The sequence below is a fragment of the Cheilinus undulatus genome, linkage group 17, assembly GCF_018320785.1.
Source record: "Cheilinus undulatus linkage group 17, ASM1832078v1, whole genome shotgun sequence".
NCBI lineage: Eukaryota > Metazoa > Chordata > Actinopteri > Labriformes > Labridae > Cheilinus > Cheilinus undulatus.
The window spans coordinates 8,020,316-8,045,252 of record NC_054881.1 but is presented as its reverse complement, the minus strand read 5'-3'; the positions used below and the strand labels follow the sequence as shown (position 1 = coordinate 8,045,252).

Here is a 24,937-nt window from a genome sequence, read left to right as displayed (position 1 = left end):
TAGTGAAGACTGTAGGCTGTGGTGAACAGATATTGGTTAAACTCTAATACTGTGCCTTAATCATACTGTATTACACTGTAACATGAACCATCTTTCCCCTGGGAACAATTTATTGTATTGTAGTGCATTATACTATATTTAATCTTTGTGAAAGCATTTGACTCTTAAGAAAAATTTCCACAAGGAAACAATAACATAAATCTTTTCAGATCATATAGAATCATATTGTAATGTGTTGCTTATCGCATCTTATTATACCATAGCATTTATCACATCATATATTATTTCCCAGAGGGACAGTGAAGTGAATTGCATTGCAAAACATCACATCACATTGCATCACACTGCACTCCATTGCAACGTACTGCATAGCACTGCATTGCATTGCATAGCATGACGTTTCACCAACCAAAAGACAGGTTCAAAAACAAGCAGTGACCAGGTGGTATTGCTGCATCTGTCTGTGTCTTCTGCTGTTTGCATATCTCCTCAGACACCACAGGGTACATTTTGAATCTTACTGGCTCTGTTTCAACCACAGGAATTTTCTTCAGGGACTAGGGATTTTTGGAGAGCTCATGGTCACCCCCTTTTAACCACAGTGATCTGGGTCTAAATAAGGACGAGGGAGACATTGTTTTAAAATGCTGAAAAGTCCCTGCTTGAGGGGAGAGTGCTCTCTGAAAAGTGAGGAACTTTCGGGATGGGACTTGCAGAGCTGTATAATTCTGACAGGGCAACTTTTTGAAGCCTTTAACACAAAGATGGAGCAGCAAATGATATAACTATTTAGAGTTTTTTGTAGGGGGAGACCAAGCTAATTTCTCCAACGGGAAATACATTTCTGTGCCCTATAACCCTGCTTCCTCTGTTCCCTCACATTAAAATCAAAGTATTATATTGTTTGTTTATGGTTAAAGTAATGAAACTTTTGCTTTTTCTCAAGAAGCTGGTGTCCTCTCACTTCTCAGGGATTCTTTGCAGCTTGTCTCAATTACCATACTATTGTTTCCTACATGCATTAAGGTAAAGATAACATGTTGTAGCCCTCACTAGGATCCCTCTAATCTTTAAAAATGTAGAGTTTGAAGTATCACCGACTCTGAGCCATGTTCAGATCAAATGTCCTGGAAGTGTTTCAATGCATTTTGAATGTGTTCCCCAAGAGAGCCCAGTGGTATTCATTTACCCCTGAACGTTGTGGTGCACCCTGCTGTCAAAACAGCTCCTATAGCACAAAGCTGTGTCTGACAGATATGAACTCAGTAGAACCTTTTATCCAACACTTTCCCCTGTGACTTATACATAACACATGTGATCATACCTGATTTTCAGAGAGCCACATTGCAGTCATCTGGTTCAGTTTGGTGAAGCTGTACGGGAGATTCTTTAACCTGCGGTGGACCAGAACCAACACAAGTATTCAGGCATCTAGTAAAAACAACCTTTAAGTCTCAAAAATCTCTCTCACTCATTTATTGTGTTAGGATAGATGATGCAATAGGCCATACTATAAAGCTAGAATGCAGTCAAATTTAATTTTCTTCTAAAAGATTGAAATTCTAAATTCAGCCAAAGCTCTGGGGGAATAAATGACTGGAACTGTTGCTCTAATATACCTTTCAAGAGGTAATGATTCAAAATAAGTAGAAATAAATGTTATATGCCCTTGCTCTTAAACTTGACCCTCATTATGCATCAATTCTGCTGCTCCAGACTCACTTGTTGTTGCTCAGATTTATGACCTTCAGCTTCTGCATGTCACCCATCTCCTCGGGCAAAGTCTCCAGCTTGTTGGAATGCAGGAACAGCACAGTTGCATTCTTCCAGTTTCCCATCTGTGAGAGGAAGAGACCAAAGAGAGTCACGAGCTGACAAGGCGAGCTGTTACAGCTGAGCAGACTGACACGCCATTTAGCACATCCACACAAAACACGAGCGTAGATATTTCAGTGTGAATCACTCACCTCGGGAGGGAGCTGGGCGAGGAAGTTGTGATCCGCTGCGAACGTGCGGATGCTGACACACTGACCGATGGAGGAGGGCAAGGCTTCAATCTCATTGAAACTGCAGTCCAGCTCATCCAGGGACGCCAGCCTGATGAAGTAGAAGAATACGGAGTTGTTATTACTATAAATACAGTACATATTTAGCTAAAAACTTTCTACATCATCTAAGGAGCTCCCGTCTTCACTCTGACCTCACTGGCCTGCTTTCACATTAGTTACACCATTTAGTGCCTGAGCAAAACTGCAAATGTGCACAGTCTGATAAAGTAGGTAGTAGGATGCATATAGCTGGTTTGAAAATCTGCCAAGGTTTACTCATGAACGCCTATGTAATCAATCCTGCTTTTATGGATGTTTTTATTAGACAAGAACAACATCCCTACTCTTATTCACACATCTACCATGCAGCTCAGAGGATGACATGAACCCTTGCTGAATAGCTACAGTATTTAAAAAGACAGATGATGTTCAGAATTGCCTTTGCAACTCACAAGAACCCCATAACAGAGCACTATTGCATTTACTGCAGACCATGCTTGAGAACACATAATACATGTTTGAGACAATATCTTCAAAGCAAAGTTGGGCATGTTTGTGTTCTTACTGATCCTATTAGCCAGATTTTGGGGTCTAGTGAACTTGGATCCAGACCAAAACATGATATCATCTTAAGTTAAGGTAGTACTCGAGGTATCCACGGGGCTTTTCCACTACGGCATAGGCATGGCCAAAGCGAGCAAGCCCCACCTCCAAGTGCGCTGCCCTGACGTCAAAGCCTTTAGCAGGGTGTGATTTGCCGGGGGGATTTACCCCTTCTGCTACTGATACTGAATTTCTAAACTTCTGGTCGAGAGACGATCAACTACCACTGATCCATAGCCAACTCAAGTTCAGCATGTTAGTCTCACAGAGATGACAATATCTCTTTTAATATGTAAATTGGTGCAATATAAAATTCCATGCAACATTAATTACAGAAAAATCTTAGAATTACCCTGCATTTTAAAAACAGTCATGTGGATCCCAGCCGTGATGAGTTTTAAAATAGCAACTCATAGAAACACAAAGATTTATTTTTGCAGAGCAGCTAATGAGACCATTTCTTTAAGTAACAGTGAAGACATCAGTGACGTTCACAATAAATATGCATTTTAAAAGCTTCACCGGACGTCATTTTAAGTAATAACATTTTAACATGAGCCCATGCTGATGCAGCTTTGCTATGAAGTTGGGGCTTTCTGCTGAATGAAATGCAGAAAAGCATTCTGGGATTTCAGACAAACACAGAGTGCGACTAGCGGGACAGCTTCTGTGTTACAATACCATCAAATTCCAAATCAGAGGATTTGACCTCTCTCTGCTGAATACATAACGGGGACAAAAACAACACTGAGCAGAAACAGTGGGCCGAATCAAATCAGCTAGGAATGAATGGGAAAAAAAAATCAGCTTGCTTAAGCTAAAATCCTTGCATGGGATTAAGCTAAACCATAGGCTTTATCACATAATCTGTATCAAATTACACAAGAAGACACATTCTAACATACGGGACAATCGAGGGTGTTTATTGTTTGGAAACAATGGAGGACATTAAACCTTAGAGCTGCAGGAGTAATTGTAGCTACATGTAGATTTATCTACACGTGTGAGCGGATAGATGAAAAAACAACAACAAAGCTGGATTAAATTGGAACCTAATCCTTTTGCTGGACCACAATGATTCAGAGCAGACACAGGGTCAGACGTGGAGCTGGCCCGCTCAGTGAGGACTCAGCAGCTGTTGACGGCTGGATTCACCTGTCTGCTAGAGAAAATATCAGTCTGGGAACAGCTACGGCAGATTTAATCCAACAGTTCTGCGTTGGAGGGTCATCTGGCCTGAGATTACCATCGACCACGCCACAATAAAAGCAAAGCTCAACTGTTTCCATAAATCGATGTGACTCTGAACCATGACATTCAATTATAGTGGCTCATGCTCCATGATCACAGATATTATCAAGTTACTCAATATCATCAGCATTAGACCAAAACAAATAAGGCATCAGAACACATTACACTTAATGGGAATATCTGATTTGTCCAGACAGACGTTTTATGTGATCAGTGAGATGGCAGATGAGCGCACCGCAATAATCCACTGATCTGCCGGTTTACTCTGTTGATATTAAACCACTGCTGTTATGCTCACCCGCCGATGGAGTCTGGCAAGTACATCAACTGGTTTTCATCCACCTTCAGCGCCGTCAGTTTCTTTAGAGAGCCTGCGGAGGAAAGAGAGACAGAGAGGGAGAGTTAGAGGGAAGCAGCTCAGGGCAGTTAGTGATTATCACTCACTGTTGCACAACAAAGAGTGATATCCATTACAGCAGTTAATTGGATTGATTCGTACCGTCATCAATACAGTAATCAACCCTGACGCTAAAGCACTGTGCATCTGATTTAATTACTCATGGACAATACTTTCCTTCCCAAAGGGATAAAAGAAAGTGAGGAAATACAGGATCATAGAGCTGGAAATGTATCTTGAATTAAAATCTAGATACTAGATATACATGTGAAAGTGAGTGGAAGCTCAGTCTCATCAGTTTGAGGAGTCACTGAATTAGGATCTTGCCTTTAAAATACATCCAGACCAACTATTTTTACATTTCTGTACTGTACAACTATGCTGCAACATTCTGTCCTGTATTCTCCAAACTTAAAACTTTATATATCACATAATAACTTGTACTATTGCTTCAGAAGTGCATCATTCAAGTTAGGTTCTTATTGTATGTGGCTCTTAATCGTTTTGAGTACCCTTTCCTTTGCCTTTGACTGAAAAACTGGTGTTTCAATGACATTTCCCCTGCTGTGGGTGCAATAAAGTCGGCTATACCTTATTCTTAATTCACACTTTTCCTCAATGGCATCAAGAAAATTACACATATAGAAAATTAGCTCCACAGTTGAGATGTTCTGCGATGAAACTTCATTTTCACAGTTCTACAGTTAAACTACATCTTATAATAAAGCTACACTTTAAACTTTATAGTGCAAAAACTTTCAAAGCAAATGTTTCCTTTAACCCTTTTAAATTGCATGCAACACTGCATGCAGATAAATTTAAGACCTGATAAGATGCTAGCATGCTTCTACATCTACCTGATGCATTTTGGATTATTTCATTTTTATGACATGCTAACTGCTTGATTTGCTAAAATACATAAGAATGGAGAATGGGATAAAAATGTTTGGTAGATTAAGCCTCAAACATGGAAAAGTTGATGAAAATTTATAGAAGCTGCACAGTGTACAGTGCTGTACAGCCAGAGACTGGCTAAAGCAGTAACTAAACCACTGGTTCCCAACATGGGGTCTGAACAAAGCTCTTCGGGGGCACAAGGCTTTGACTGCAGAGCCGAATATCAGCCTACCTAAATTCTAGTAACGTGCTTGGTGGATTGTTTATCCAAAAGCTTTACCAGGCCTCTTCTGGCTGGATATAATCAACACAGTTTTACAATATCATCAATTGTTGACACCAAAGTAAAAGTCAGTTTTTCTAAGTATTTTTTGCTTGGGTCCTTTGGGGGCTTGGCTATTGTCAGACCCATGTAAGTGGGCCTGTGATGAAAAAAAGTTTTGAGGCACCACAGATTTAAACAACAAGGAATTAGATGTCAAGCCAGATCATGATGTGACTGCAGACCTGCAGTCCCGCATTTTGATTGAATTTACTGACGGTAATAAAAAAATATCCTTGGGAAAGATTTACTTTCAGTGTTTTCTATTTCATGACTCAAGATGCTAGAAAGATTTAGGGAAAAAAGAATTTAGGAAATATTGGCAGACTCAGGTCTAATGGGTTAATAATTTTTTGCAGTATTAGTTTAAAAAGTTGGTTCACCTTTAGTGTTTTAAAGTGTTTAATGGTTGAAATGAAGTCAATGAGAAGTCAACCCTTGAACAGTTATAAAAGCCTGCAATCCTGATATACAACAATACCCACATGTGACAGAGAAGAACACTAAGGCCGACCACACACTAAATGATCTGAGGCCTGGTTGTGAGCCCTAAATCAAGCATGTTGGATAAGACTAGCTAATAACAGATCTTTATTAAGTTAACATTACAATTTGTCTGATTAAATGGGTTGAAGAAAATAAATGCCTTGACTAGAAGTAAAGGCTAAAATGTGAGACTTTTCGACAAAATCTGGACCCAAATATTCTTTATTTTTCATTGAGACTTAAACTTCCAAGAGTGAAAACGATTAAACTGAGACTTAAATTAAAGAAAATTTTAATCTAAAGACTTAAACTAACTAATACTAAATTTAAAATAGCTTCCAAAATTGACACTGGATTCCAGATAGGGCTGCCTCTGACAGAATGCCAGCAATAGCCAATGAGAGGGCAGACCAAGAAGGGGCACCACACAGATGTTTTCTGACTTTTACAGCTCACAACCATGTCAGCAAACAGACACAACTGTGCTCCAAGCCAAATGGAATTTTGGAAAAAGAAGAACATCTTTTTTTTTTTTTAAACACGGCAACATCATGAGTGTGTTTATAATGTCTTGTGCAAAGCATACCACATAACTACAACATACTCAGTGTTTTTTCTTGTTAAGTAATGTTAGATCAGAAGAGTTTCTGTTAATCTCACATCTTGGGAATCCCAACTGTGCAATTGTTACTATAAACAGCAGGTGTGGTCTCATGGCTGAATCATCCAATGTGTGCCCTTATAGGACTATAATGTTAGAAAGTGGTTAAAACTGTCCTTAATTTTGTGACTCTCCTACATTTTTAAATGTGTCTAGTGTGCAGCCAGCCTTTGTTAGCTGCTTTAAGCAGATTTTTCTGCTTCTTCTTTTCTGACGTAATGGTGTTTTAGCTAAGCAGAAAAGAGAATTAAATGAGAAATGTATTGGCAATAGTTTAAAGAGAATTTAAAGGTGTTTCATAATGCGTTTTCTTCAAACGAGATGTGCAAGTGTAATGTAATATTTACCGATGGAGCCTGGCAGCTGTGTGAGGCCGTTGTTAGACAGCAGGAGGTCCTGAAGACTCTCACAGCCACAGATCTGCTCATCGACCATCTCCAGGTTGTTCTTAGAAACATCCAGGTACACCAGCTGTTTGAGAGTCCCCAGCATCTGATACAATAAACCAGGACACACAAATTAATACACAGAACCCTGACTGATAATTACCACCTCATGCACACCAAGCATCAGGCAGCAGTGTTGGTTTAACACAGAAATAACAGTAAAATTACACGCCAGATTGTTATATTCTATACTTAAATCTGTATTTATGTCCAAAGGGAAACGACTGCAGCATTCATAGAAACGTCAGTGGCTATAAAAAGAGCCGACTGTGATTACAGCTGATGCTGTTGAAGTGCTGGCAGAAGAACAAATGCTTTAATTATGACCCAGTTACAAACAAGCTGCCCATTTGGATGAAAATGAATCCCTTGTAACACATTCTGACTATCAAAACATCATTATAAATTAATTATGTTCAAGGAAAATAATTACTTTACATCTGCCTTTTTTTCTAATTATAACTGGGACATCTGCAAACCCAAAAGTATTTTTCCCCCTGTAAAATTGTCTAATCGTGTTCATCCAGGGGGAGAAACATTTCTAAAGTGGCGCTCATTTCTGCTGGTTTTCAGAGGCCTGGAAGCCTGATTCAAGCTGACTGCACCTCAGTTTGATGGAGATTTGAGCAGACACCAAGACAGAAAATCAAGGGAAATAATCTTAAGACGATGTTTTGGGCAGAGGCCACAGAGAGTTTTTATAAATGAACGAGAATTTGTGTCATACCCCAGGTAAAAACGTCAGTCTGTTCCCGTCCATCCACAGCTCCTTGATTCCAGTCAGCTGCTCCAACACCTCAGGCTGTGAATGCCAGGAAAAAAAGGAGGTTAAGTGATAGGGTTATGTTTCTATGAGAGCATGTGCATGTGTTAAGAGTGTGTAAGCCTATGGGCAGGAACAGGGTGTAGAGCTTAACACATAGAAAGGTTCAAATTTAATAATTAGGCCTTTCATATATCATATTTTATGGGATTATCAAGTTTTAATCAGGGTTGTTTTTTCCCCTTGTTTGCATATGAGCTCTTTTTCTGCCAAAGCTCAGAGGGGAATTCTTCTCCTTTGTCTTAACCTGAGCCCATATTTCAACATGTTTTCTGGTCTGAATGACTAATGGATACAAAGTTTGAGATGCTCCAGTAGATTGTTTTAGCCAGTAGCGTAAAACTGGAGGCAAATGCACTCAATCAAAGCAAGTCCATTAAAAGTTTTTCTTTATTCAGGAAGACTAGATCATTTTTCAAAGTTTAAGGGAACTCAGATAGACAGAGCTTCCTATAAGAGCGAAATATGTTGTTTTTATCTACAAAAGTGGCTACATCACCATCACTCAGCCTAAGCAAAAGTCTAATTGCTGTGTTAGGCTGACTATAGCTGGACTTTTAAAATGCCTGTAATCATGCAAGTCAGAATGCAATCATACTAGATCAAAACTCTTCAGGTATGATGATCACACCCAAACAATGCCGTTTCAGATCAATTTACTCTTGAATTTATACTTGGACTGTCAAAAGATCAAAATTGTGAGTCATGATTAATCTCATTTCAAAGGTTGACATTAAAAAGTCCAACATGAGAGTAGTATGTTAATAGATTACTTTGTCATTCTGAGGTTGATTTGCTCTTCATTTTGATATTAGTCTGGGTTTATTTTGCTTCTACCGTGGGTGAGTACATTAGAAAATTTAGAGGTTTGTGTTTTCTAGAAATGGTGTGTGGTTTCACGTAAAATCTTGTGGTTCTCCACACCTCAAAAGTGACTGTGACCCTCTGACAGGCTGATGACTGTGGCTTGTGACACAGAATGGAACATAATGGTAATATAGTGATAAGATTAATAATTGAAAGTTCATGCATTGGGATTTATTTTGAAGTTGACCCGATGCTTTGCATAGCCTTGTTCCTGTTTGGGCCGATCTGCTACATACTAGAGACGGACCATAGTGCGTGCTGTGGAACTGCAAGACAGACTAAAGAGGGAGTGTGCTTTGTGTACAGGATGCTGTGCAGACGAAGTATGTGGATTTTGAGGGTGATACTGTTCATGTTGTCACTAGTCCACATACAGTCAGTCAGCTGCTTGCTAACTTGTTAATAAGGTCTACCAGCGCTAGGTCTAACAGTAACTAGCTGACTACTATAGCAGAGTTGGACATTCTTCTGTCAATAAATGGATTCTTGCCTGAAGACATTTATACTGATTCTGCAAAGTAGTGGTGTTGTGTCCCTGTCTGTTCAGTACTGCTCTTCTCCATGGGCTCGACTAGTCCTTTTCTCACCCCTGTAAGGCCACTGTTACTTGATTTACACCTCTGTGATATCCAGGATGAATGCATAACAGCACAGGGGTGTAAATATCACGCCTTGAAACAGCACTATATGGGGATCCATGGCATGGCAAAGTTTGGGAACTCCTGATTTATCACACAGAAATAGTGTTGCTTTAAAAAAAATACTGTATCTAATCTTGATAACCATATCATAACCAATATGAATAAACACATTTGTGGCAATGAATGTGATGAACATTATTCTGATAGGAAAACCCTAATGCATTTTGTTGTACAATCTGCAACAAGAATGAAGGCATCAAATGCTGTTTTACCATGTAAAACTACCGATAATGTATAAAAACAAAAGAACTAGCTTTAAAAGGAGGCTTGGATTTAAAACATGAAGGATAAGGAAAGAGACAGATTAAGGACAGAGAAGTTGAGGTCACTTCCAAAAAGGTAGAAAGCCCTGGGCATCAGCGAAGCGACTGACAGATACTCACCACTTCAGTGAACTCATTACTCCCCAGGTCCAGCCTCTCCAGCTGTGTGAGCTTATGCATGCTCCTGTGGACATACAGGACAGACGGGGTGTGAGATCAATGGGGAAATCACATCACTCCTAAATGATACAGTCATACATCACATCACATTTATATATTTTATGTTTTCGTAAGTGGAGAGTGTCACTAAACCACCTTTCACTGAAACAAAAGAGCAGTAAAGATGATTTGCAGTGCGAGCTCTGAGCTCCAAAACATGAGCCAGAAAAAGATTTACGGTTAGTTTTCATGTCAGATATTAAAACGCATACATTCTCTAACTTTACCCCCTTTGCTCAATCTTTTTACAAGCAATAAATACCTGAAAGCTTCCAGGCGTGACAGAAATATGCTCTAAATAATGGAAAATATGACGTATGCCTGCCCTAAGCCTTTGCTCCAGAATTTTTTCCCCCCACATTCAGGTCAAAGGCTCAAAATCTGTGATATAAAGTAAACAAGCAGATAAAAACAGGTCTTTTCAACTGCTTAAAATCTTTATTTATTCCATTCAATCCCTAGTCACCACAAAAAGCCTAAATTCACATTTCTAGCTGCAAAGCTGACCAGCCTCCAATTCCCAAACATGTGCTGAAAAGTCACCTTTGAGAGCATTTAATCCTCAATCCCTGCAGTAGATTCATGGCAAATGAACTTGGGTTGCCCTCCAACACTGAAAAATTCAAATCATCAGTTCTTGCATTTTTCCAGTTGAATCTCCCTCCCCTTTTTACTCTGCAGACAGAAAGATTCAGGAACTGGAGCATACTAGTCTTTTTAACTTACAGATGATTATCCAAAATGACACTGTCATCAAAACCTCATGAAATGCACGACAAGCTGCCAGTAACTCTGGCTCACTACCTGAATTATCTTTTATCCGTTGATTTATAGTAAAAACGAAGGCCAAATGACCTGACCACTAGAGCAGCAAACTAAAAAATTGTCTGACAACCAGCACTCGTCAAAAATGTCATCTAATAATCACCATAGAGTAAAAACAAAAGAAGGGGGATTTAAATGCTTGATATGGAACTGATAATATTAAATAGTATCTTTATATAAAAGTTATACACATATTCTAGCATAATTACCAGCAATTCCTACACCAAGTAAACACAATTTGTCCTGCAAAGTCATGTACATCATGAGCTGGTATCCAAGCAACACGCATAACAATATCACCTTTTGAAAAACAAGAGCTTCAGATTAGGGGTAAAAAAATTTTGCCCTTCTTTTTTAAGGCTAACACATGAGACAATCTTAGAAAATGATATGTGAAAGGAGGGGGGCTAACTATGGCTGCAAGCAAAGGCCTTGAATCTCTGATGCAACACTGCAGCTCCAATTAAGAAACCCTCACTTCCAAAGCTGGAAATAAACTACATTTAATACTTGTAGCATTATCAGTTAAGAGGAAAAAAAATCTACAAATATGTCAGGAGAGAGCAGGAGAGGAAGAGGCTGAAATAGAGGCCAAAGTGAGAGACGATGACTGCTTAGCTAAGCTAAGCTGTAGTTAAGAAGAGAACGATTTAGCAGATCAGCCTTTTAAGAGCAAGAGGGCTTGATGATAACTTTTGGACGTCTAGACATAGAGTAATCAAATATCAGCAGGGATTTAAACTGATCAAAGGTGATCAAAAATAGGAAAATTTAGCACCAGCTCTATCAACACGAGACACAGCACAGCACAAGAAAATAGAAAGTGATGATGCACTGTCAGTGACACCGAGGCTTTGGGTGGGCTGGACGTTAGGTGAGACTTTGGAGAGTGAAAACAGAGCCAGAGGGGAGGACACACATTGCAGAGGAGAAAAAGTAACACACTTTCTAATTAATTCATATCACTGATAATAAGAAAAACAATGCCGAATAAAGGCCAGATAATGTGCCAGGCTGATTATTATACAATATTACATTATTATTTTAATGTATATTTAAGTGAGATATAGGATAAAGCAATGTTGTTAACCATGATGTGGTTTTTGCTGATGTTGATTTTACCAGGCCTATTTAAAGCTCAGGTCCTTTAAACACCTTCAACAGTCTGTTAAAGGTCACATACTTTACCCCTTTAAGACAAGTTTATATTGGTCTCAGAGGTCCCCAAAACATGCCTGCGAAGTTTGTTGCTGAAAAAACACTCCAGTGTTGGATTTTTACATGTCTAACAACCCTTCTGTTCCAGCCCTGCTCAGAACAAGCTGTTTCTGTGTCTGTGCCTTTAAATGTTACTGAGCCATCTGACTCCATCCCTGACCACGCCCCTCTCAGGAAGTGGATGTGGCCTAATGGATGTGGCTCTCCTGTTCTGAGAGGAGGATCAGTAGAGAAGGGTGTAACTTTCTTCCAAGCAGGGAGGGCCAATCAAACCTGGGGGCGGGGCTAATTCCCTACATGACATCAGGAGGGGGAAATCTGAGAACAGCTTTTCCTTTTTCTGAAAGGTGGAGAAAGAGAGGGGGTAGGGAATGGATTATTCTGATTCTTGGGGGGATTGTGGACAGGCCAGGGTCACATGTTTTTGATAGAAAAGCCTGAAAAAGTGTATTTTGCATAATACAGGCCTTTAAAGCAGTTTCAGGAAAGAGCTTAAAATTGTGTTACTTGTCTTTAAAGCATTGCTGGGGTTGACACATTCCTTACTACCTGAAGGCGTTGTTGCACTGGCATGCTCCTGTCAGAGCACTGCGGTCAACACACCAGATGCTTCATGATGTTCCAAGATAAAGCCTGAAAACTCAAGGTGACAGGGCATTCGCTGTGGTTGCTCCTAGACTATGGAACAGTTAACCTCTTAACATTAAAACTGCTCAGTCTGTAGACAACTTTCAATCCTCGCTGAAGGCTCACCTATTTGCACTGGCTTTAAAGACAAGTTGAGCTTGATATTTTGATATATATTCTTTTTTTTAAAGTTCCTATTTTATCATGTTTGAATAAGGTATTTATTGTGCTTTTATTTATTGTTTTTGAACATCTTTTAACAGTGTTTTAAGCCTGTAAAGCACTTTGGTCAACTGAGGTTGTTTTTTAATGTGCTATACAAATAAAACTTGACTGAAGGGGAAAAAAAACATTTACAGTAAGAACCACAAACACTCATATGCTTGTTGAACAGATCTATTTGAAATGCTACATTTAAGTAGGGAATAAGCATATCTATTCTTTGTTATTTTAGGTGCAATTAGGTGCAATTTTATCTGATGTGTTTTTAAAATTGGGTGGTTTATTTATGCCATTTTTCATGTAAATGTAAACATTGTGCAGCTGGCACTTGGAACTGACTTTATTTTTGTAATTTCTTTACAGAAAAATTACATAGAGATATATGTCATGCAATGCTGTTAAGTTAAAAAAAATACCATTGTAAGATTGTTGGTCTATATCACCGAGCCAGACTTCAGATGTAACACATGAAATGCAATAAAAACAGTTCATCATGTCTTTATATTTTCAAAATTTTGGTAACACAAAGAATTGTAGTAAATACATTTCAAGGAAGGAAAGAAATACACAAACATAACTTAAAAAATAAAATTACAAATACCATCTTAATATGGTTTCTTAAAGTAAAGTGTGGCCTAAATAGCACAGGACACTACTATATTTTTCCTTCATCAGCCTATGCTTTTGCTAGATAAAATGCAATGGGTGTAAGAAACAGAATCTAAACCTTATATGGAGATATGTTCTCACAGCCACTCCTATATACATTCTTTGCAAGTCAAAGACCATAAAACATGAGCTCTGTCTGAGTTAAACTTCTCCCTTCATCCCACAAACACTGGACAAAATCTAACTTTTATGATCAATTGGGTGTGCCTTTGTAAAATGTTCCCCTTTATTTGTTATCTGAGCAGCATAGCTGTTAAGATTAAAGTTTTAAGAGGGAATCTGAAGTTCAACCCACAACCAAGAGGGACTGTAAGTGTATGAAATGTAGATGTACAGGGTTTTGTTTGGGAACAGATATGATGATCCTCTCACAGCGGACATGAACCTTTAAAACACGAGTGAGACAGCAGAAGAACGGAAAGAAGAGGCACACCAAGACTTCTGTGGAGTCTGTTTTGTTTTTTAGCAGCTCGTCATAAAACGAGAATGTGAGACACGCGGCTTAAATCGTACATTTGATTTAAGCCCTTTGGTGTTGTTTTAAGTACTCGCTGCAATGTGAAAACTATTATGTGGATGTTCTTGAGCTGCAGCCAACTTTGTCACATTCTTACCTCAAAGTTGGCAGAAACACCAGCGACCCCCATGTGAGCTTATGGGGGTTAGTAAGAATGAGCTATGCTGGCTCGTCTACAGAGTGAGTTCACACTACGCCTTTTGACCTCAAGATTGTGAAGAACGCAGCATCCTACTTTAAAAACAGAGGGACTTTAGGTTTGTGCATGTGCTCCATGTCTTTGAGAGAAAAGAGGCTGCAATTTCTATGTGGAAGCCCTGAAAAGACTTCTGCTGTGCCCCTTTGTGCACGCATACATTTGTTTACATCTCTGAAATGCTTGTGCGTTGCTCTGGCAACGTTCCCGATCATTAGTCGCTTTCTTTGTCAGGACTCCAGCCTTTAACAGGTCTGGCCTCCGTCACATAAACACAGCGGGCAGAGGGGATCTGCTTGGAGCTGCAGCACAGGCAGACCCCATGTGTCAGTCAGAGAAAAATAAGAAAAAGTGAGTGATAACAGAAACCGAGCCAGAGGGAGGAAGGACAAAAAAGGGCGAAGAGGGAGATGCAGTTTTGCGGAGAAAAATGGGAAGGACATGAAACAAACGGTACGGAAAGCATGAGAGAGGACAGAAAGAGAAAGTAACTTCTCCCACAGTCACCTGGAGCTCTCTCAAATATTTGTGGGACATTTTCATCTCCCAGTGGCACTTCTCGAATGGTGAAATAACCCTCAGCACTGTCTCGGCGGAGGATTATAAAACCTGCCACAGCAAGCCGCCAGAGAAGGGGGGCTCTTACGTAACACCGTGGAATTTAATACTACAGTTAGAGGGGTGGGGAGGGAATGTACTGTAAAAAAGAGGCAGATTGGAGGACACAAAGAGACACTGCAGGGGTTTTGTGAGGAAGAAGATAATAAGGAAGTGAGAGTGAAAACTCAAGACCTGCCTACTTGTTTTGAGTGAGTTTTGAGTTATACATAGAGAATAAAGCTAGACAAATTCATGCTTTCTAAGATCGATAAAGATAAGGATTTGAGAGATGAAAATTAACGAGCTAATGGAGTTTTTGAGTGTAAATAAAAAGGTACTTTTCTACATAAATTGTGCACCAACATGACTGTTTCATTAAAAAAAGATCATATTTTATTTTAATATTTTACTTGTTTATATCTTGTGTTTTTAGCACTCTGTCAGGATTTTCTCAAGACGCCACCCTGCAAACTACTTGCTTAATTAGGATAACTGATCTGTTTTTGAAGAAATAGGCTCCATAAATAATTGAATAATTGAATTTTACCATTGTATCATCTATAAACTATCTGCCAAGTACAAAGAGGCTTACAGGACATCATTGATAAAGAGACAAGATGACACTTCAAAGTGTTTATAAACCTCAGAAACTCTGACAGAACCATGCTAACTCTTCCTGTCTGTCTATAATGTGGACAAACACTACATACAGGTTTAAATCGTATGAGGCTGGCTACATAATGAAAACTGGATAAAACCATGTCTTTGTCAAAGTGTCTTCTGCAGTTTAAGACCTCTCACTGGTAAAAATCTGACTTTTAAAGACTTTTTATAGGGTTAAGTTTCAAATATCCAATTTAAACTTTTTAAGACTTTTCAAGGATCCCTGAGAACAATGTATTCTACAGAGCTCACTGTCTATATAGTGTTTGTAGTCCTCAAAAAAGCAGAGGAAGCTTGGCTGTACTATGTTGTGCACATGTAATACAAAGAAAATATGTATACTTTCCACTTAATGAATATCTTCATTTGAAAAGATTTAATTTACCATCCATCGTAACTTCAAATATTTATTTAGGTTTATGTCTGTTTCATAAATGAAGCCTAGCGTTAGTTCATGCAGGACAAAGTAATCATACGTCCAGATGTGATCAGCTGACAGCCAGCTGATCCCAATTATCACCTCCCAGCTCCCACAGCCAATCACAGCTCTTTCTCTCAACACAGCGTTTATTTAAATCTGATGTACTTCTTACTAATCCCTGCTTGCATTAATGCTGATGCACCACATTGCTGCTGCTAGCAAAGCTTAACCTCCTCCACCCCAGCCTCCTCCTTTATAGCATAAAGCTTGTTGCACCCTCATTTTCAGATTCATGCTACTATGGATTAATTGCTCTTGAACTAATTCTAATGTATACAAAACGCATTGTCATTAATGTATTCCTATGGGGGTTTCTAGCCATGCGCTCCCAGGAAAGTCAGAGCATGCTGCTTGACTAACCCAGGGACCATCTTTAGAGCAGAGCCTTCTCTGTGGAGTAAAACTGTAAATCCATGTGTATCCATATGTATGCACTGTGTATCCATGTGTTCCTGACTGAACCAAATTAACTGTAATAGTAAGAGGAACAGGTAAGATCAGGAGCAACTGAAGGTTCCTTCAAAGATTTTTAAAAAATATATAATCAGCTAAAATAAATTTAGAAATACTGGCATATCAGATATCAGCAAAATAGTGTGCATCCCTGTCTGATATGATCTAAAAAGTCTATTTGTGTTGATCAGGCCCGAAACACAATCAAATTTCGACAGCCACATGATTACATACATAGCATTACAGAACCAGACAGTAAATCACACAAACCAAGTCTTTAAACCACCTGAAATCAGGAAAATGAACTGAAATTTAAAATAAGAACGAAACAGACACAAAGAAAGCACAACTTAAGTTTGCTGGCTAGTTCAATGTTCTCTACTCCCACAATGACTGTCAATAAATAGCTTTTTAAACAGGTGTTAATACAACCTCTACAGCTCCTCACCTGGATCTGAACTCTAAAATCCCTCCTCTCATATGGTCACTAAATACCAGCACAAAACACATTTAGACTTTCAATTACTTGGTGGAAATCAAATATGATGTGAGAGAGGCTTTAAAATGTGACTCTAAAGGTATTACAAGAGACTCTAATAGGAAGATATGAAAGGTGAGTGTTGTGCTGAACCAATCACAGACTAAAATCTTGACACTGTTCATGACACAGACCAAATATAAACGCTGTCATTAGTGTTAGTAAATGTGATGTAAAAAAGGACACTTACTTTGGCAACATCTTTAGCTGGTTCTCCCTCAGCTCCAGGATCTGTAGTTTAGTCAGTCTGCAGTCAAATAAAAAGAGTTATGATTTATAAGTGCAACAATACATTTTTTATTCAAACTACACTGTCAAACAAAATGTGATCAATTAGTTATACCCTTTATTTTAAGTGACTTTCCACAGATTCTGGTCTTTATTTGTTGTCCAAATAAATAAACTTCATCATGATACACCCAACAGCAGAGTTATGTGTATTATTAGTTCTTATTAAACAGCTTCCTCTGCAGGCTTATATGCCTCTAACCAGCGACATGACACTATGTGTTTAGTTCATTCTATTTGCCCAAACAAAGATGACTTATGCGGCACTAAAGCAGGATGACCATTAAAAAGTAGCATGATAACAAATGGCCGATGGGCTGAACTAGTCTTCAGCTCATGTCTCATGTTTGACGTCAACGCTAATTATTGTTTTAACTACAAACGAGTTTCAGTGATTCTGCTGGCTTGGTGACACCAGTTGAAAATGAAAATAAAAAATGGTACAGTGTGTGGTATGAGCTCGTGTGACGGACGTCGATTCTGACGTTAGAGCATGCTGTCCAGCCTCCATATACGTCATGGCACTAATTGGACAAAAAAACGGGTGAAGGGAGGTTCCCACTTAGCAACTTCAGTGATCCTGCATTCTGCAGTCTGTACAGCTGAGTTGGGGGGCCCATGGGGGCCATGTGGTAATACTGGTTACACTGGAGTTGTCACTTCCTGGAAACAGTTATGTATGTATTTGACAAAAATGTGACAACAAAGAAAAGAAAAGAAAAAATTGGTAGTACTTCTAATCACAGTATTCAAATTAAGCTTTCTTGGAGAATTTTGAGATAATACTATAAGAAAAAAGTTTTATACTGCAGTTAAACTTTAAAGTAGAAGAGCATCAAATTAAGAAAAAAAAAGTGTAATTGCCCATTTCAGTATATCCATAATACTCTTTAATTAAGATTAAAAAGCCTTAATTGTTAGTGCTTATTTGTTGTTGCAGCTAACCAGCCATAGTTCATTTTGAGTAGTATTAATTTCAATAATTTCTTTCCATAAATCTTGGTGAATTGTAAATGCCCAAATCTCACATGTGAAAAAAAAAACAAAAATATAAAACACAAAAGCATAAACAAAGTTACAACCACTTTGGACCAATATAAAAATTAAAAACAAAATTTCAGACCTTATAATTGACTGACTTATAAACTTTCAATACTTTTTAAGAACCCGCAGACACCCTGTGACACCTTTTGTGGAGTTTTTATAAAGAAAAATCAATTTTTAACTAATTTTCCTCATTGAAAATCAGCTCATTGACATTTTAAGTCATATTTTATTTTCACACTGCTTTACTGGTGTTTTCTTGGGTGGCCTTTAGGAACAATGAGCTCTCACTGTGTGGTTTAATATAAAATTTTCTCGGGTTATTTTTATATTTCACTGATATTTCTCTGACACGATGCGGTTCCCAGCTGAGCACTACCAACTCTCATTGCTCACACCGAGGGGCAGGGCTGACAAGCACAGACAGGTTAGGGCTACACTGCTGTAAATGTTGTTCACAGTCCCGTCAACAAGTGTATACACAAGAGAGAATAAATAAAATTAGATGTTGGTTGGAAAATGACAATTGGTTAGATGCACGTCTTAGTCAAAGAGGCATCTAAAAATGTATGACCTCCCACAATTTAAGAAGAGACCTCATTAGACTTTTTATTGCCTTAAAGAATCCTTGTCTAACCCTGCTTTCACAACTAAAAATAGTCACTTTATTCAAAGTGCCAGTTTGTAAAGAGCTGAATCTGCAAAAACTTATTGTTTTGATGAGTTTACAGCAGGAAGAATAAGTTGTGAAACCAAGACGGACATACGTTTCCTCATTCATAAGCTGATATGACCAACTTATTAGCAAGCAGTGATTCATTTTACAAACTAAGCTGCTACAAGAAAATGATCAATGATGATGTCACCTGATGGATTTCAGTCGAATATTTACTCTCTAAATGTTCTGCTTTTGATCTGTACCACCTCCTGAATGATGAATCACTCTCTATCAAGATGCTAGATGCTTCACAGTGTTTCCCAGAGAGTGTCTAACTGTGCCCGACAGCTGCTTGCTGCTGAGCAGTCCTTCACAGAAGCTTCAGAAAACGTCTGTTAAGTGAACAATAAACTAAAATGAGAAAAATTTTGAGCTAGTGAGTAAATCAATAAGCTACAATGAAGCTCATAATATGACTCTCTTTTGTTACATTGTTCTCCTAAGACTTAGAACTTTGCTCTTACAAACGTATCGATTAAAACTGCTCATAAAACTGCCATTTTATTTAATAGAAATAAAAACAATGTGCTCATAGCTGTGGCTTCATCCTTCAAAATAAAAAACTGTCTTTCCCCTTTATAGATACCTATACTGTAAGCACAAGCAGGGTTATACAAACATAAATGTACTAAATTTGTTCCCAAAATGTTACATCGACACCAGCTACAGCCCTGAGATGACATAAGGAAGTCTTGCATCATAATCAATATTCTGTCAGTGTAACACTGCTCCTGCTGTGGATTATATAGTCAGAGGAAATCTTAAGCTGTGTTGTTGCATCAAATTTGCCGTTGTTTTTTGCAATTCAGAGCTTTTAGAAAGAACAACTAGCAAAGGTCTTATTGAATTCCTAATGTATTGATTTCTATTGTGCAATGCAGAGGTTCCATTTTAAATCAGATTAACCGCACATTACCTGGGCAATGTCCATGTAAGCTCACTACTGCACGTGGCTTCTCATAACACATTCAGCAACATCAGCAGCTTTAGTGCACAGTTTGTACAATTTGCTAGAAACAATTTATTAAGCAGAGGGGAACAAACTGACCTGCCAAAACTGGCTGGTAAAAACTCAAGGAAGGCATCGTTCAGGTAGAGCTGCGTCAGGCTCAGAAGCTGGGTGAAGCCTTCTGGGAGCCTGTAAGAGCAAGTATCGATCAGGCTGTATTTTCTCAAAACAATCGTGCAACACAAAGAAATGCCCCCCAAAACAACAAAAGTTACAGTATTCAAGTAGAAAGAAACAGGAATTAACACAAGGCTATAATTAACCTCTTAGACTATGAGAGAAAACACAGACAAGGTGACAATTTAAACCCCAGTTTCTGGCATGTACATCATGATGTAAAACAGTCTTAAGGGATAAATTTGTAGATATAAAGGGGTGACATCATTTCCAACAAAAGCCTGCAAGAGCTGCTGCACTGCAAGAAAACTTTAAGACAAAAACATGTGCAATACTAAACCAAAAAGGAGTGAGACAGGGTCAAAAAAAGAATGTGCTTTACTCACTTGGAAATGGGATTTACACTTGCTTCTACAACTGCTAGGACTTTGCAATTCTTTATATTTTCTGGAAACTCCTGGATACCTAGACAGACAACAGTGAGAGGGAAAAATGTCAGGTTTCTGTAGAATATGAGAATGCCTTATATGTTAACCATAGTATTAGAGCTGACACAAAAGATCTGAGTCTTGTTATAACAAAAAAAGATGAGTGATAATGAGGTGATCGTGCTTTTCCTTGACAGGAGAAGCTTTGTAAAAAATGAACACAGGTGTACTGTGTGCACCATACAACCATACAGAATATTGTCCTCAGTGATTACATAGAATACTGTCCATAGCTTCTCTGTCAGCTCTGTGCAAACAGCAAGAACAGGGATGCGACTGAGTCTGAAGGTTTATTTCCACCCACTTTGTTTTGTGTCCACAACACTTGGCGCCGAGTGCTTTGTAAGGAAGGATAAGCTTCTTTTAATGTCAACAGGTCACATGCAGCTCTGGGTCAAGAAAACACACCAACATCCTTCAGCATTGGTTTAAACTGACCTGTCTCCACAATCATGCATTTATATTAGAACTACCTTTTAACCTTTCCTTTTTAAATGAAAGGGCTCAGCAGAGCTTGCACGCTTCTTTTCTGTTCTGCTTAGCTTCAAGGTTACACAGAAACTATTAACTACCTTTTTATAACTCACAGCCTAAAGATAACAAAAGATAGTGACGTCAGAGGTAAAATACTTTCAAAGTGTGTATGGAATATGCAACAAGAGGGTGTTTTTAAAATAGCAAAGACACCTGATATGATTCTTCATCCGTTTTGGCATAATAACAGAGAAGTGTCAAACCCCTGGCATCTGTTTTTTGTTCTAAATGTCAGACTAGGAAACGACTGACAGCAGAAAGTTCTCATCAAACAGGCAAAAATTGAGGAGTTCCAGTATGAAGCTCTGTGTCACACTGAACAGTGCAAATGTTTATCTTCAAAGAAGGTAAATGTCACTCTTTGACAATAGCTGTCACTTTCCCACTCAGTGAAACTGCTGTTGTGACACTGTGAGCTGAGCACCTTGAACAGATACTCTCACTGTTTGTGTAAGAACCTTAGATGGGATGATAGGACTGGAAAGTGAAGCCGAAGTGGAAGTGCCTCAGACCTGTTTTTTTTTTTCATTCAGCCAACAGGAGGTGAAAGAAGTCCATTACATGTATGGAAAAACAGGTGTACTAGTCGCTTAATTACCTCAAACATTTCATTGATGATCTAATGATCTTAACGACTAGTTTCATGTCTTTTTCGGTACAGCATAACGATGTTCATTTTGTAAATTATAGGGCAAATCCAGTTTTTACCCTATAATTTTTGACATGTCAGTAATACAGCTACCTGAAAAGCACTTTTTTAAACTGTCAGCTATACATACATTAGAGTCCCTAGCCTTTCCTGCATTCACATCACACACCTTGTTTGAAGCTTGATTAACGCTAAAGTAGCATCTCTAGTAATTTCACAGTTACACAGTTATGTACAGATATACCTTACTACCCTAGCTTTGACACTTTGTTTTGCTTTTGCCAATCTCGTAAACCTAAGGTGTAGTTTTACACATCCTCAGAGGGCAATTTCATGACTCAATGGAACTCAATGGAACAACTTCTTTTTCCTGTACACTCGCCATGTTTTAGAGTCAAATTTGTGACTTGGCATAGTCAAATGGAGCTGGAATAAGGCTGAAGATATACTTTCTGTTCAACCTTGTGTTTGTGTATGCATTCAACTGTGCTATGAGTGAAGTTGTCAATATTCTTCTTCTGGAGGATATCACGAAAGGGCACCCAGAGAGCTCTGGCTGTAAACAACTATCTGATGTGTGGGATGTAAATTACCAATATGGAAACGCTTCATGAGGCTATTGTGACATTAATTCTAATAGTAGAACTAACATAATACCAGCATCAACAAGGAATATGAGCATAAGATTGGCTCAGACTGATAACTGGTGGTCCTATCAGCACTGTCTGCTTTATTTTTTTCCCAAAACATTTCCTCCACATACATACATACATAAAGTTTCTTGTGCAATGGCTAAATTAGTGGCCATGTTGACTGGTGACTTTCAGTTGACGATGTTCATAGATGTCGTTACAGCAGCTGTTTAAAACAGGAAGAGTCATCTCGACTGACTCTTTGTTTTATATTTCATCAGTGTCTTATATGGTCATCAGATATGGATTTAGGAAAAAACTAATACAGGCACACCTGCCCAAAGTTGCCAGTTAGTCACTTGCTGAACTGTAACAGCAGTCTTGTTCTCATTAATTTTTCAGGTTTTAACATAAACTTTAAAACAGGATTTATCAGTCCAAGCTGGTGTGGCAGACAAAGAAGGTTTTAGCATTAGGCAGAGGTAGAGCAGAGGCCTCTTGCTCCATGGGGCCTCATGATATAGTCATTGTAAGTGTTTATGAAACATTAGGTTCACGTTTAAAATGACATAAAACAGTGGTTCTCAACTGGTGGGCTGGCACCCAAAAGTGGGTTGTGAAACCCTCTTCAGTGGGTCACAGGTGTGTGCCTGGGAATAAAAAGCCAAATTGTCTAGGAGACTCTTGAAAAACATGCTGTTTTGCCCTTTTTCTTTGTTGCATCTTCTGTACTGTCTGTGGCTCAACCGGTTGAGAACCACTAACTTAACTGATTAAAGAACATATTGAAGTTAAATAATGTGCTAAGAGTGAGTAAAAATAGCATCAAAATAGATTTTGATTATCCTAAAAGTTATTTGGAGAGAACCCTGGCCCCAACAGTGAGGTCCAAGCCCCTAAAAAAGACCTCAAATGTCTTGATGTGAAGCCAATGATACTTGGGTAGATCCTTACAAGTACACTGAAACAATGACTTTGGGGGTTTAGTGTGCAGTGAAAAAAACATGCAATAAAAGAAATGTATAATTTATGTTAAAAGAATGAATATATTTCCATGGTGAGCATCTATTTTTATTTTTCTATGGCCTAGAGACATGTTTAAATATGATAATGTGCTGAGTTTGAGTCATGATGCTCTTCTATGAGCTGATAAAGACCTGTTGACTATGCAGGTGTCTATATTTCACATCTGGGTATGTCCTGTAGCTCTCTGAAGTTGTTATTTGAAAAGAGATGCTTCAAAGTATTTTGTTAACTCACGACGATTGCTTTTAGCTTAATGGTGAGGGCCTTATATTGATCTTTGTTTAGGGCCTCAAAGTACTAAAACCACCCATGGTAACAGACATGTTTGTCTCTGTGCAGTGGCAATAACACCAAGTGGATGATTGTGGAACTGATTAATTAGTTTGTCTTCAAAACTTTCATCGGCCTCTGCTGCTGTGTTGACTGTCACTCCTCCTACGTTTGACTCTACTTTTACTACATATGTGCAGACTGCATGTTGTGACCACGTTATTTTCTTTATGGCGTGCATAGCTGAAGTGTCAACAAACACAGGGGACATGTGGCAGCCATGATGCACCCACATTGTTAATATAAAGTCTTTCTCTGGCTTTCAGGGGTCACATTCATGACTGGATTTTAACATGCATTCGTATACAGGTATCTGCTATTAAACACTGAAAAAACCTGTGAATTGTCATCAGTTAGTAATTGTGGTTTTCAGGATAGAATTCCAAGACTTATCTTCGTATTGACAGTTCTCCTCTTGTCTTCTTTTTATTTATTATTTTGGCATGTCATTTATTTACTTATTTGTTGTCTTCTAAGCACACCGGCCCTGGGTAACACAGTTCCTTTCCACAATATGTATGTTACATAAACATGTAAGAGATGACAATCAAACTTATATTCTAACAGTACAGCCAATACAATAAAAATAACAATACCACTGTTTATGCACAGAAATTCCCAGGCTCCATAAGCCAACAGATTCTGTACAAATATGCTGACAACTGTTTAAAGATTGGTTGTAGGGAATGGGGCAGCAAAATCAATAGCAATTACACTGTTATCACAGTTGCAATAATCTCAATGAAAGACTAGGTTTATCTCAATAAATCATAATTATTTTTCAGAAATCAGCAATGCTTTCTCAGAGCAGTGCAGAGTGTACATTTTACCCATTAAATAGAGGCCTGTGTTTGATGGCCTTGCTTTCACACCACGTTGCAGTCCAATAGGCTCAAACTTGCATTCAGCCACACTCAGATTCATAGGCGCCAATTTAGTGGGAGAAAAACTGTTCTTTGGGGTTCTTGTAGATTCATGAGGGAGTAAAACAGAAGGAACAGCACAAAAATTGCCAGTATGAGCATTTAAGAACACTTGAATATTTGTTTATCACCCTATGTGTCATGTTGTAGTACTGAACATAACAATGACAAAAAATGCACATTTTT

The 24,937-nt window shown here is 38.5% G+C and overlaps 1 protein-coding gene across 5 annotated transcripts in view; it reads right to left on the bottom strand.

Moving 5' to 3' along the window:
• Positions 1–24,937, bottom strand: part of erbin (erbb2 interacting protein) — a 106,844-nt gene that overhangs the window by 25,822 nt on the left and 56,085 nt on the right. For all 5 annotated transcript variants that reach the window (XM_041811748.1, XM_041811747.1, XM_041811746.1 and 2 more), the window contains 10 exons: positions 20,556–20,634; positions 20,092–20,181; positions 17,184–17,240; positions 9,886–9,949; positions 7,839–7,913; positions 7,013–7,157; positions 4,201–4,273; positions 1,968–2,097; positions 1,723–1,838; positions 1,325–1,394 (listed from right to left, as the gene is read on the bottom strand). In XM_041811748.1, coding sequence (XP_041667682.1) covers positions 1,325–1,394; positions 1,723–1,838; positions 1,968–2,097; positions 4,201–4,273; positions 7,013–7,157; positions 7,839–7,913; positions 9,886–9,949; positions 17,184–17,240; positions 20,092–20,181; positions 20,556–20,634 — 899 coding nt within the window. The remainder of the gene's footprint in view (positions 1–1,324; positions 1,395–1,722; positions 1,839–1,967; positions 2,098–4,200; positions 4,274–7,012; positions 7,158–7,838; positions 7,914–9,885; positions 9,950–17,183; positions 17,241–20,091; positions 20,182–20,555; positions 20,635–24,937) is intronic.